General features: G+C 41.3%; 1 protein-coding gene across 5 annotated transcripts in view; it reads left to right on the top strand.

Annotated features, from left to right (window-relative positions):
- znf536 (zinc finger protein 536) overlaps positions 1 to 14,507 on the top strand; it is a 224,190-nt gene that overhangs the window by 110,136 nt on the left and 99,547 nt on the right. For all 5 annotated transcript variants that reach the window (XM_047331628.1, XM_035628683.2, XM_047331630.1 and 2 more), the window contains one exon: positions 5,394 to 7,678. In XM_047331628.1, the coding sequence (XP_047187584.1) occupies positions 5,395 to 7,678 (2,284 nt within the window). In that variant the 5' untranslated portion in view covers position 5,394. The remainder of the gene's footprint in view (positions 1 to 5,393; positions 7,679 to 14,507) is intronic.

Here is a 14,507-nt window from a genome sequence, read left to right as displayed (position 1 = left end):
TAAAGTGTTTTTCGACAATGTTATCCATATTTTTATTTTATAAATCCGTCACTGTTATAAAGGAAAAGTAGGACAGCCTGTGAGATTTATAGAATATAGACCATCAGCAGCTACTTACAGTTACACAAACAGTTTAATTGTGGGTGTGTAGGTTTACTCTGCCACACCCTTGAATCTAAAGAGTCAGGAAACCATTTTGTCCGTATCTGCCTTGAAAGGGCTGATAATCAAACGTTTCCCAAAAGGACAAGCTACCATGATTTTTTTATTTTTTTTATTTTACTTTTTGGCCTTCACTCCTGTCACCGCATCCCCCCAAAGAAAGACAGCTTTACAAATGTTTGGCACTATTAATCCCGTGCTCGTCGCTCTGCTTTATTCACTGCTGCGGGGGTCTGCCCTCGCCGCTGTGGCCACTATTGTATCACACACAGGAGGGGAGAGGTGTTCACAGATGTACATGCTCACACACAAACACACGCGCATGCACGCACGCGCATGCACACATAGAGACAGAGACATCTGCAGGTCATCATCATCATCATAGTGGGAATAATACCAGGGATGGTTATCATAAAGGGATGCTTTGAGCTCCCGGCCGTCTTGGGAAGATGATTTGGCTGGCCCAGAACAATGAACTGTGGGAATCTGCTTGTCCTGCATTGATCTTCCTCCCATGGCATCCCCTGCAAGGCTGTCAGAGCCGACGGACAGATAAAAAGACCGAAAACATTTTTCTTTCTCTCTCTCCTGCTCTCTCCCGGTGTCTTTTCTTTTCTCGCTGTCAGGAAGGCTCCCACTGATCAGCAGGGATGAGCTGAAAGTTGAACTACCTGTTGACAGGACCTCTTAAACAGCCCTCAATGACATATTGTTCATTGGAAAAAGGGAGCGGCAGAGGCTCCTGTTCATCCACTCATTTGTCACTGATCTATTGTGTCCGTGCTCTCTCCCTGCTCCCTCGCTGTTATTTTCTGTGTTAAAAGCGGAGCAGGGGGTTATGACAATTCAGCTTCATTCACAAGCTTAAACTTGTGTTCATATAAGATGTTATGTCTCTTTTTTTGTCTTGCCAGCCTTGTGTCCACTACAAATTGTGTGATTGTTGTATTTGTTAAGCCAATCAGAGTCTTGGTTCTCTCAGGCCCCGGGAAACACCTCCCAAAACATTGAGTAGTCTTTTTGTAGACGGGGGACTAGGCACACTTATTATTATTTCTTTAAATGTATTTTAAATATATGTATTAATTTCCTTTTTTTTAATGGTATGTGTTTGTTCATATTTGTAATAGAAAAACAACAACATACCCAATGGCAATCAAATTTAGCTGAGATGTGATCTTGGTAAAGTTTGGAAATTTCTTTCCTCACCTTCAAAATGGAACAATCCATTTTTGAAACTTCACATCCATTTGATAGCACAAATTTATGAGTTTTGATCAAGAGGCTCTAGGCATGAGATGAAGTCAGAATTGAATCTGGTCTGGGTTGTGTGACTGCCTTCCATGCACAGTTCAGAGTGTTTTCGCCTCATTACAGAAAGTAATAACGCAGTGAAGTCAAAGAAAGCGAAGCGAAGGAGAGGAAGGAAAACAAGGCAGCTTTTTTTTATTGGATTAATTAAATGCTTTGCAAAGACCACCTGCAATGGAACAAAAACACAAGCCAGGAGGAAACTCGTGTCTGGTCTGTTTTTACCTGCTAATCCCTAATTCTCACTAAACCAACTTTTTCCCAAAAAGGTAATTGACTTTTGAAAAGATGAGGGAGCTCTGTTTGTACTTTGAAAGCATATTTACAGCTCTTGAACGGATCCACGCAACTCTCGATACATGTAACATATGGCAAATATCCCCCTTGTGCCCTCAACGTCAGATTGCTGTAGCTGCGACACAGTCGTCTCATTAATGATTTGGTGCAAATATGATGGAATTCAACACATTGCTAATAATGATTGATTTGTTTAACGCAATGAGTTTGTTCATTAGGACTTAATGAGGTATTGCATTGTGATTAATCAATGGCTTTTGTGTCGATACATGCCAAAATAACAAAGTAAAGTCCAACTAATGGCTTTTCGATCCTTCAGTTTCCCCACATCTTGTCTTAAATGCCAGAGGAAAGTTTTATGACAAAACTCAGGCCTGTAAAACTCAAGTAAAGCAAAATTCAAGACACACATTCAGAATAATGTATTAAGAATTCCTAAAAGGTATCTATTTCTAATATTGAAACTGCCTTTCATATACTTCACTCATTTATATGGTGACAATTAGGGAGGGGCACAAAAAATCCCATATGCATTTATGATGCTTGCTATTATTGATAAAGATGGAAATGAACCGAGCACATTCAAATGCTAAAATACACTTCCATTGTATTACAGATACCACTTATAATTAAGCTGAGGCTTGAAGAGAAAAAGAGCAGAGAAGAAAAATGCATTAAGAGAAAAAGAGTGACACCAGTTTCACTCTCTCTCGTGTGTGTTTTATGCACCCAGCATATGGTGCTTCGCTGAATATTAAACCACAAACTATAAAGACAACTACCGAACCATCGTGTGAAAATGCTAAAGGAAGTCTTTGTGGTTTTAGAGGTATCAGAGGAACCAATAGTTTTAATGAGGCAGCATTGCTGTACATGCCAGGAAATAATAATGTAATACAGGTTCGAAAAACGGAAGAATCTGTAGATACAGTAGCAGTATAGAGCTGCAGTGTGGATGTGTTGTTCATAATGGAGTCTACACGGAGGCAAAGTGGGCCCACGTCTTTTCCTTTAATTAAACTGGTAAGAATGACAACCGTGAGCCTTTATCTTCTAAAAGCATAATGTGGTTACCTTAGTATTGTGTAGTGTTGTATGGCTCTGTACATTTGAAGACATTTTTCATCAGACTTGTAACAGAAACAGTCAAGATGGTGCCAGAATCCAAAGTTGTTGATTCCATTTCTGTGAGCAGTCATTTGAGAGTGCTGGGTGGGTTGCAATACACTCGCTGTGTCTTTTAGAGGGCATTCGCATATTGAATTGTTGTCTGTAGTCAAAGGGTTGTGTCTGAGTGTGGGTTTTCTGCCTGTGTGTGTGTGTGTGTGTGTGTGTGTGTGTGTGTGTGTTGCTACTTTTACACCACCCTCAAATTCCCTTGCATGTGTGCGCTGATATGAGCAGAGGGGGGATGTCACATAAGAAATGTCCTTTTTAATCAGGGGAAAAAATATAAAATGACTCGGGAGCAAAGCAAGCATATTAATGTGCCTCATTTGCATACGCTCGTCAGCCAGGATACGTTTATAAAAAAAAAAACACAAACTGGATTCGTCAGTTCATTTCACATTATTCCATTGTCTATCTGCCTTTGTTATATGTTAAAGATAAAGGCAGAAATCAAATTGAAGAAAAGGGCAAGCTGCTATCTCCCCAAATGAGCAACAGCTCATCAGCCTAGTTTAAATCACAGATTTCTATTCCAAAAGGCAGCCGCCTCTGTAAAAAAAGGCCCATTCAAATAAGGTCTTCTCTGATATAAGCACGCCTGGTGATGGAAGCTGGGCTGTCACATAAATACAATTTAAAACCTTAGTCGAACAAAGTTTTATCTTTACTGGCCGTTCACTCCTCATATTAATCTCCTAATAAATGTACATATACCCTACAATATGGCATATTATTAATTTATTTATTATTTCTTGACTAAAACACTTTAAATCTTAGTTGAGAACACAATCATAAGATATGTCATAAATTTAAGTATAGGCTTTGACAGGAGCATATCTGTTAGACATAAGCCTGCACAACATAGCGTGGCCATTATGTTCTTGATGAATTCAGTAGAATCTCTTTATGATGCTTGTGGGGAGAATTCAAAAGGCAGCCCACGAGTGTCACATTCCTTTAAACACCAAGTGGAAGCTGGTCACAGTCTCTTAATTCATGTCCTCGAGATAAGAATCCACCATCAACAGTGTGTTGGAGGGGACAGTGGCGAAAAGAACAGGAACCCCCTATGTCTACTAACGTCCTACTGACGGCAGAGAGGGGGGGGGGGGGGATTCAAATGATTGAGGAAAAGAAAGTCCTCTTTGCTTTAGATACATAGTGTAGGTGGATAGGGAGAAACAGAAAGACGGTGTCTAGCAGAACTTTAGTTGCCCTCTGTGCCTGTAAAGTGTATACTGAACATGTGTGATCATGTTTAATGTGGGTGTGCCCCATTGCAGCCAGATTGGGCGCATAAGCTGTCTGAAATTTTGCCACTTTCTCTTTAAGTGAACTCACCTAATGTCAGTGCTTTACACTGCCTCTCGGTAACAGAATTATTATTATTTTTTTGTGGTGTGTAACACCACAATGGCTGCCACTGTTACCAGGCAGCATACTAATCAGTGTAATGAGATATTATACAATATTTTGTTGACCACAGCAGAACCATGGTTATTGTTTCTGAGGGTTTGACCCCTGCCAGCAGCCAGAGGAAGTGCGCAGATATATGTTTATACCTCACCATCTGGAGAGCAGATGGATCTGCATTAAAATCAATGTTATTCTTTTTTATTGTTTATTCACTGATGTTGTACATATGAAATGAAAACAGTGATAATACAGTATGCTCAGAAAGTCATGATAGATTTCAGTAGCATTCCAGTGACTCAGGACTACAACTTCGCACTGTGTCATGCAGTGAGGTAGAACAAATACATATGTTTTTCTATGTAGTTACCTTTGTTTTATCCACCTTGAAAATTGATTGTAAAAAAGTTGGGTGGAGAGGAGGATAGAAAGAATACGCGGTAATATAAAGTAGCAGAGGGAGAGCAGAGTGAATCAGATCAATTGTATTTTTCTGTAATGGAATATTGCAACAAGACAAGTGTCATTGCACCAAGATAAGAGAGTTGTGTTTACCGGAGTAACCCCTTGGTTTTAAGTACCAGTGTTAATATAGTAATTGTTGTATTGTGGTGGCTTCCTGACGATGCCATTTCTCCATTTCATTAAGGCATGTAATTGGAATAATTCTGATAGGATGGGTACAAGTAGCTTAATTATGTGCTTCTCACTGTGTTTACAGAGTAATTATTCCATCCAAAATGGTGTAACACTCTGAAAATGTTGTAGAGTCACAGTATGTAGTGTTCTGTACATGAAAGACAGTAAAATGTATATCCCAGCACTGGGTGACGTAGGATAGGTGTTGTTTTCCTAAATGAAATAAAAATATTTTCTGATGATGTGGTTAAGCGTTGGTCTATTTTGATATGGTAGCAATGTGAATAGCATACTAGCACTCACGATTGCATAGTACCTACATTGTTTAGAATTTTGAATATTTTTGATACTGTGAATATAATATTCCTAATACGGTTTGTTTTCCCTCTCTTGGTTTGCAGGATGGAGGACTCTAGTTTGTGTCTTGGTGTGTCGTCAGCAGTGCCTGATGTTGATTCCCATCTGAGCAGTGCAGTCTTGAATGGCCGCTACCCCATAAGTCAAAAGCTTCACCAGCTTACTGCCCAGCTAGGACACGCCTTTCCTGATCTACACCGCTCGCAACAGATCCCTGAAGAGAAAGCAGCAACGCCTTTGGACGAGAAGACCCACCAAGCAGCCCTGGCTAGTCAACCTATCAGCAGTCAGATGGCCCTGCTAGCCAATCAGCTCAACCGAGACATTGACGCAGGGGCACTAAGTGGGCTGAACGGACGTGTTGACCTGCAGCAGTTTCTCAATGGCCAGAACTTGGGCATCATGTCGCAGATGAATGATATCGAAGATGATGCCCGCAAGAATAGGAAGTATCCCTGTCCCTTGTGTGGCAAGCGCTTCCGTTTCAACAGCATATTGTCGCTGCATATGCGCACACACACAGGAGAGAAACCCTTCAAGTGCCCCTACTGTGACCACAGAGCAGCTCAAAAGGGGAACTTGAAAATCCACCTCCGCACTCATAAGCTGGGAAATCTTGGTAAGGGCCGTGGTCGCGTCCGAGAGGAGAATAGGCTTCTGCATGAGCTGGAGGAGAGGGCCATTCTAAGAGACAAGCAGATGAGAGGAAGTGGCAGTCTCATCCAGACCGCTCAAACACCTCATCTTGGCCCAAATAGCGGCTCTAACACCAATCAGCAGCAACTAGGCTCAGCCTGTGGCCTGCTCCCCCCTTCGGGCCTTGCCACTCCAGAAACAATTTCCCAGCCCTCTTCTTCACCCAAGCCAGCTGGCACCCAGGATGACCAGTCCCTGAACCCGACTACAGGCTTCCGCTGTACCTTCTGCAAAGGGAAGTTTAAGAAGCGTGAGGAGCTAGACCGCCACATTCGCATACTCCACAAGCCGTACAAATGCACTCTGTGTGAGTTTGCCGCCTCTCAGGAAGAGGACCTGATAAGTCATGTGGAAAAGGCCCACATCACAGCTGAGACCACACAGGGCCAGGGTGCTGGTGGCACAGGTGGCACGCAACCGGCCACCGAATTCCGCTGTGACGTATGTGGACAGGTGTTCAGCCAGGCTTGGTTCCTCAAGGGTCACATGCGCAAGCACAAGGACTCATTTGAACACTGCTGCCAAATCTGTGGCCGTCGCTTCAAGGAACCCTGGTTCCTCAAGAACCATATGAAGGTGCATCTCAACAAGCTGGCCATCAAGAACAAACCGCCCCAGCCAAGTGAGCAGGACATGAGTGCTGTCAATAGCATGAGCAATCTGGCACAGGAAGCTCATGCCAACCTTTATTCCCGCTACATCTCCTGTCTTCAAGGAGGCTTCCTTTCACCAGACAAACAAGGTTTGAGTGAGCAGCACCAGATGTTGGCTAAAGCTGGCATAGCTATGAAGGAAAAAGAGATGTTAGGGAAGCTGCTAGGGCCAATGGCGGGAGGTATGGGCCATGGACTGGGTGAAAATGAGAAGCGCTCACTCCTGGGTTGCCTGAACCTTGTGCCACCACTCAAGTCGAGCTGCATGGAGCGCCTCCAGGCAGCTGCGAAGGTTGCAGAGATGGATTCCCTCAGTAGCTACCAAGCCTGGCAGATAATGGCTCGTGGTATGGCTATGGACAGGGCTTTTATGCCTAAGGAGCAACAGCAGCACCATATACCCCAAGGGCAGGAAGATGAGATGGGTGGTGCTGGGGTCTTGGCTTCATTCTCAAAGGATAAACAAGACTACTCCTTGATTTCTTCCAATGATAGCTCCAAGCAGAAGCAACTCTCTGAGGCCTTGCAGGGATCGAAGGCCTCTAGCGGCGCCATGATGTCCATGAAGGAGGATGGAAGAGGCTTCGACAGTCACCGTGACTTAATGTCACACCATGGTAGTGCTGAGGCTCCTGGAGCCCTTGCTGGCTTGGGAAGCCCAAACATTGACTACAGCCTCTCTGGCCTAAAAGACAAGCCTTCAGAGTGCCCTGACTGTGGCCGAATCTTCAGAACCTACCATCAGATGGTTGTCCACTCCCGCATCCATGGAAAAGACAGGAGAGGCGTTGAAGAAGTGCTCCAGCAACAAGGTGTGGACGAACGCCGTGGATCAGCCAGTGACCCAGAGTCCCAGTCTATTAGCCGCTCCACTACTCCTGGTTCATCCAACGTGACCGAAGAGAGTGGAGCTGGAGGCGGACACTCCCAGACAGGAAGTGTCCAGGATGACAGCCCACATCCCTCTTCACCATCTTCAGGTAAGGATAAAAAGACGGAGAATGAATGGTACCAACTTCTATTCTTGGTTCAGTCTGTGAATAGGGATCTCTTACCTCATGACATACACTCATTCATTCGTTGGTTACATTTTTAATACTTTACTACAGTTCTACATTGGTCTCAGTAAGAATACCTTTAGTTGTAAAGGTACATGTACAGTATATGTGACCAACACAACATTTCTGTCCAAAAGGGATGAAAAATATCCCAAATACCCACCAAAGAATCAGAAACATACTGTAGATATATACATTTATTGACAGTTTTATTTTATTTTATTGAATAACATATATATTCAGATATGCTCAGTTACACGTACTAGTTCTTATGCTGGACATAGTAACAATTGTCCCCTGACACTGCTGGGTTGTTGCTACAATTCACATTAAGTCAAATACAAAACTCCAGAGAGCACAATCCAGGAGGAGACCTGCTTCACCATTGCATCCACGTTTGCAGGTTAGCAGTCTAGATCCCTGTGGAACATGAGTAAAGACTGGGAGCGCAGGGACGAACTCATTTAAACCACAGCGATTAATAAATGTCTTTAATAAACACGTTGGAGACAACCATACCCCTCCCCTCTCCCTTCCCAGCAAATACAGGCCGGCCGGGCCTAGATAAGTGTATGTTTAGTGGGATTAAGGGAGGCTCGTTGCTAATGATTACACAAGTTTTTAAAGGTAACTTTCGCTTGCTCCTCAGGGCACTGTTCTGGCGTTAAGTATGTGCGTGGTAATTAGGTCACGACTATGCGATAATCAGTCGGTTTAAGCTAAACAAGACACTAATTAAAGCTATACATATAAAACAGGTCAAAAAAATGGTGAACTTCATTTGCTAGAGCAAGGATGTGCTTTTAAGTCTTCTGAGAAAATAAATAAATAAATGAATATAAATATAAATCAGAGTGGCTTAGCTTAAGGCTGTAAGCAACTTAATTCCACCAGTGGAGACGAAATTGTTTATTTATTCACAGAGGCATAAAGTCCTTATCATGCCCGTGTAGTGTGATGGGTTTGAACATGGGATAGGCTATGTTTATTTTAATCTAAGAAATAATAACAGACAACCCCCCACCCCAATTAGGAATTAATGAAAATGAGAGTGAGATAAAAACCTATTTTCTTTATAGAGACTATTAAACATAACACTTTCTCAACAGGGTGGGGGTGTAGCGGATGTAATTATCTTCTGAATTTTAATGCTGGAAGTTTCTCTCTCCATCTGTCTCTCTCTCCCTCTCTCTGTATGTCTCTTTTGACTCAAGCACTTTGAATCTGATGGTTACAGCTTGTGGTGTTTCAACAGCTTCAGAAGTACTGTATTAACAACGAGTGTGGAGTATACCAAAAAAGCAAATTAAAAATAATAATTCACAAAGAAAACCAGTCAAATTTACCACAAAATGCGAAAAACACAGAGGAATGCATTATACTTTTTTGAGTGGTTAAATATCACCCCCTCATCTCTACTTTTAGAGGAGGGAAGAATTAAAGAACAAAAATACAACTACAAAAATAAATTGAAATTGTGCACTGCCAACATTCCACAGAAAAAAAGCCTTTTGGTTGTCACAGGGCCTTAATAAAACCCTTCCTGCTGTTTTTGTCTGTTTGCATATATATATATATGGTTTGTGTACAGGTTGTGTTACACCCTTAGTCCAGTGCTCAGTCAACAGGCTACGCTGTTTGATGCATGAGTACTTTTCAAAATCTTTGTTAATCTGCCTGTCATATCTCAAAGGCTGTCCTTTAAACTGGTTGTCAAACTGTAGCTGCTATAGAGCATGGCAAGGGTGGGGAATAGATTCACAAAGAAGAGTGAACCAAAATCATAAGGCACTGATCTGAATAAACTGGGATACATTTTGACAAAAAAAAACAAAAAACTGAAAGTAAACTGATTTGACATAAAGAATGTTAAATATGCTTGTTTTGCTACTTCCTGTGTGGTGAAATGTGGTGAAACGTGTCTTTCTTCACAACTTAAACAATGTGATTCACATTTGGAGCTCAGGGACTCTCAAATTAGAAGCTTTGATGTGTGAGAAAAAAAGTGTCTGAATCTCATGTGGAGAAAGGTGTCATTCTTCTCGTCTGCATGCATGCATGTTTTGTGTGTGTGTGTGTGGGAGTGTAAGGGGGTGCTCGACAGTATGTGTGCTGTCACTCTCTCCTGTAGTGAACAGGATGTGGCCACTGTACCATTGTCTTTATCTTAATATCTCACATTTTAAAATGGAGAGCTTGTACAGTTGCTCTAAGTTTGTTTTGCGCGCACCTGCATGTGTGTGCCCTTCTGTGTGCATGTGAGGCTCTGCCCCACCACCTACCCACAGCAATTTTGTGTTAAAGTCAAATTATAGTAATCAACAATAACATCTCAACTGTGAAAGAAGGTCAACCCAGATGCTTTCGTCTTTGAGACGGCACTTGTTTAAAAGCAGTGTGTGAAAAAGAGGGAGAAGTGAGGAGGAAAAAGAGCAGACTAACAAAGGCCTCTGTCAGAGATGTCCTTTAAAGACCTTCCTTGTAACAGCATAGCTCAGTGGCTAACCTTGAGCAGGATTCCTTTTCAATAATAATCTTAATTTACTTTTTTTTTTTTTTCAAGAAACAAACGTGTAATTAAATGTATGCCCATCCCCATCATTTTTTTCTTTGTTTTTTTTAGTAATCCTTGGACCTTCATTAAATCATGTTTCGTGTGATGATCAGGCCTGAAATAAACTGCGGTGAGAGAAAAAAAAACATTGCAGTGTAGTAATACCTGTTAGGAAGATTAAGCAACAGGTAGACCTGGCTTATCACGTCCAAAATTAGACAGGTGCAATGAAAAGCATTTCCTTTTTATTCCTTATTCCTTTTTTTTTTTTTTACATGCAAATACCCCACCATTAAATATCCTCATTTTGCTCAACTACGTCTTCCCATTCTGCTCCATGGTACAGGCAAATCGTAGAATGAGTGAGAAAATAGGCTTTGATGCACAAATGCAAGGCCTAAAGCAGCAGAATTCCTCCTTACACGCGCTTCCACAACCTTCCCACTACCCCTAAACCTCACTCCCACCTCTTGGCTCGGGGCTGGTAAAGACATACACTATTTCTGGCTTTCTCTCTCTCTCTCTCTCTCTCTCTCTCTCTCTCTCTCTCTCTCTCTCTCTCTTTCTCGAGAGAATCCCCTATGTCTACATTTTTTTTTTTTTTTTTAGAGGAACAGCATTTTAACATGGTGGGGATTAGCCTGCATATCCCTGGTCTTTACCGTGGCTCAAACAAGCAGGCAAAATGCTTGCTTCATACAAATTGAAATCGGATTTGCCAACTTGACGCCTTAGGTTATAAAGCGTGGATATTCATCTAATTGCGACGGTACAATGGGGGCGTAATTACACATGCAGACAAACTGTTACAGTGTAATTACGGTGTCATTAAAACAGGAATAAAGTAGACTTGAACAAGATCCATACTGCTATGAATATGCATGGTGATAAATACAATCTAACTAGCTATTATCTGCAAATATTACTCAATGAGTTGTCAGTACCGGCAACCTTTTCCAAGAGGAATACCTTTGAAAGATTTTCATTGATAACATGTAGATTAACCACAGACTTAATATTTAACAGAAATATGTTATTAAACCAAACCTGATTAGACTGAAAAACTTCTTCAAACCCTAAAGAACGTATCAGGAAATATTTACTTATTTATTTATGTCTTTTTTTTTTCTGACGAGATCCTATCTAATACAACAATGTTCCCTTGTAGAATCTCTAGCATCATTATCATCAAACTTTTTATGAACACTGGCAGCAAGGTTCACATTGGGGGAAAGTCCTGGTCTCAGTTTAATACAGGAAAAAGACATTGACAGTGACTCCAGAAACAACATGTTTTTTAACAGTTAACTAAAACCATGATCTTCACCCAAAAGTGTTTTTGTTGCCTAAACCTAAGCACAGATGGGACTAAGGATACCAACCTGGTCTGTTGTGTGACAGTCATGTGTCTACACGCCAACAACCTTCCTGCAGGTCTGGTGCAGTTCAAAAATGTAGTGCTTCATTCATGTAAAAAAAAAAAACAACAAAAAACAATCATCACCTCTAAGCATAATCAAGCCAGCAACTACATTCGGCACCACAAGGTAATGAGGAAAATAAGTCACGCACCACTTTAAGTAATACTATCAGGCGATCCAGGCCTCAGTAGTTTGGGTGTCAATGAGTGGTAATCTGATTGAACACAACTTTATGAAGTAAAATGTACCATGTATCCCATAAACTCAAAATAATAAAGATTTCTACACAAGACAGAGGCTGAACAGGACACACCTTTGATATTGTACTTAAGTGGTGCAAATTCCATGGTAAATTATAAACGGATTAAGTGTCAATCAGACATCATTAATAGAACATGATCTAACATGCAGTTAGTCCTGCATACACATAGTGATCTAGATAAAAGTGTTTTAGTTTGGTAAAAAGGCCTGAAGCAAGGCCAGCTCCGAACGCAATAAATCTCAGCTGGTGGAGTCGAAGATAAATCATATTTGAAACTGTCCAGTCAGAATTGCACCATGAAATCTATCTGGGGCCGAGTAGTGACTACAAACTCAGAGAATGAGTAAAGCTAAAAAAAAACAACAAAAAAGCAAATGGTCACAAATGACTGTGTACAAGTAAAAACCCACTTGGACTGGTGGGCCGGCCGGAAAATCTCAGGTTCACTGTGCAGTGATTTTCTTTCTTTTCAGGGATTAAATAACAGCACAACGTTAAATAGTTCTTAGGATGGCTAAAGCTTTTAGGTGTGTCAAAATATTTTTAAAATAATATTATATCAAAATGGATATTTTAAAATAAATATATATTGATTCTAATCAACTGAGCAAACCTGGATCAGGATTTTATTCCAGTATAGGTCAACTGTTTTTTACTCCCCGCGGTGTTTTGAGCAAAATGGGTGAAAGTAATTGTTGTGACAGGGCTCAATCAGGCCCTCAAATTGGATTAATCTGGCCCTGGTTATGTCTCCGAATAAAAAGATTAAACAAACATGAAAAGAACAAAAACTAGAACAAATGAGCATGCTCTCTGAAACCTTAGTAAATACACAGATTAACCAGAGAGGGTAAAGCTTAGCTGTTGTGCTCATCAGCCACATTTAGCTTATGATCTCTCACTGTGAAAAGCCAGAGGAGCTAACAAGTGCCTTCTTCCTGTATGCTACTTTGCTCCAACACTCACGCAGACCGCAGCCAACACAACGGAATGAGGCCAGCCCTCTGTGAGTGTGCGCACCATAATATATGTGTGTAAAACTATGTGCATTAAAAAATAATGAATAATGTCTCTCCTTTTTTTCCCCCTCATTTCTCCCCTCTGCATAAATTATTTTGTCTTTGTAATTGACATCCGTTCCTCTTCTCCCCCCAGCCACCCCCCGTTTGCACTATTCTTCTTTCTCTATAATCAGAGAACTCAATGGTTACAAAACCTGAGCTTTTCTACCCCCCACTCATTTGAAGGAGCCTGGCCTGTCATATCTGTATTTTTTTATGTGTCACCAAACTTAAATAGACAGTCATTGTATTACAGGCACATTCATTGCCTGAGCTGTATTTTTGTACAGTAGGTCAGGACTCTGGTGTCTGGTAAATGATAAAAGTTCTATTCAAACGCACTAATTGTCAGTGTGCTGCGCTGATTGACATGTCTCGGATAAATGCAGACTTAGTATTTTTGTACACGCTTGCACAATATAAAAGGGCAATTTATTTCTCTGTTCTTCTTCTTTTTCCTTTGCACAGTTCATTTGATTTCTTTCTTCCGTTCTCGCTCTCTCTGCCTCTCTCCTACCCTGTCCCTCAGACTCAATTTGTAAATATTAACCATGGTGGGAATTAGCCCAGGCTTTTTAGATATTTTAAAATTCCAATTGTATTCCGCCAAGCGTGTTTGAACGAGGGAAAGGACTGCGCGGCTCCGTTTGCTCCCCAGTATTCCTGGGTGGCTATCAGTGGCTAGTCTTGTTCTTATGAAACATTTATCAGCGCGTTTTATGTCTTAATGATCACGTTAGGATTCCCCATTTGCTCACGAGGTCGGAACAGGAAGAAAAAAAGAAGAAGAAGGAGAAGTAGACTGTTGAGAGAGTAAAGGAAGGGTAAAGAAAAAAAATGACATGGGCAATCCAGAAGAAAGAGGGACTGAGTGGAGTTAGAAAAAAGGGAGAGATGACAGGGCATCACATTCCTCAGTAAACAGCATCACATTATGCCATCCACTCTTTTCAACTCCAAATCTTTGCCAAAACATAGCGTACCTATGATTCCTTGGCTCACACACACACACACACACACACACACACACACACACACACACACACACCTCCCTCGTCTTCTGTCTCCCCCATTTCTGTTTTATGTTTTTATAATTAAAACATAATATTTATCTTTCCATAACAGAAGGCTGCCTTACTCCGTCAGGTAGACTGTTTGCATATTAATATTCTTAATACATCAACAAGCTATCTGCTCCGGTGTCAGTGCTAAAACTGAGCAAAAATAGGGGAAGAGACTCACGCATACCAGAGGAAAAGGAGAAGAGGGGAGATGTGTAAGAGTTGCTCTTCACTACAGCTGTTAAAATGCAGGGGAAAACTCGATGGAACTCGCAAGAGCAGAGACTCTAAAGTAATGAGGAAAGCCTTAAAAAAAAGCAGGAAAGAAAGCGACAGTGAAAGAAAGACGTGAATTAACATCACAGTCACACCCTCTACAAATATTGGAGTGT

This window comes from Scophthalmus maximus, chromosome 4 (genome assembly GCF_022379125.1).
Source record: "Scophthalmus maximus strain ysfricsl-2021 chromosome 4, ASM2237912v1, whole genome shotgun sequence".
Taxonomy (NCBI): Eukaryota; Metazoa; Chordata; class Actinopteri; order Pleuronectiformes; family Scophthalmidae; genus Scophthalmus; species Scophthalmus maximus.
Note: the sequence above shows the minus strand (reverse complement) of the source record. Positions and strands in the feature narration are given on the sequence as shown.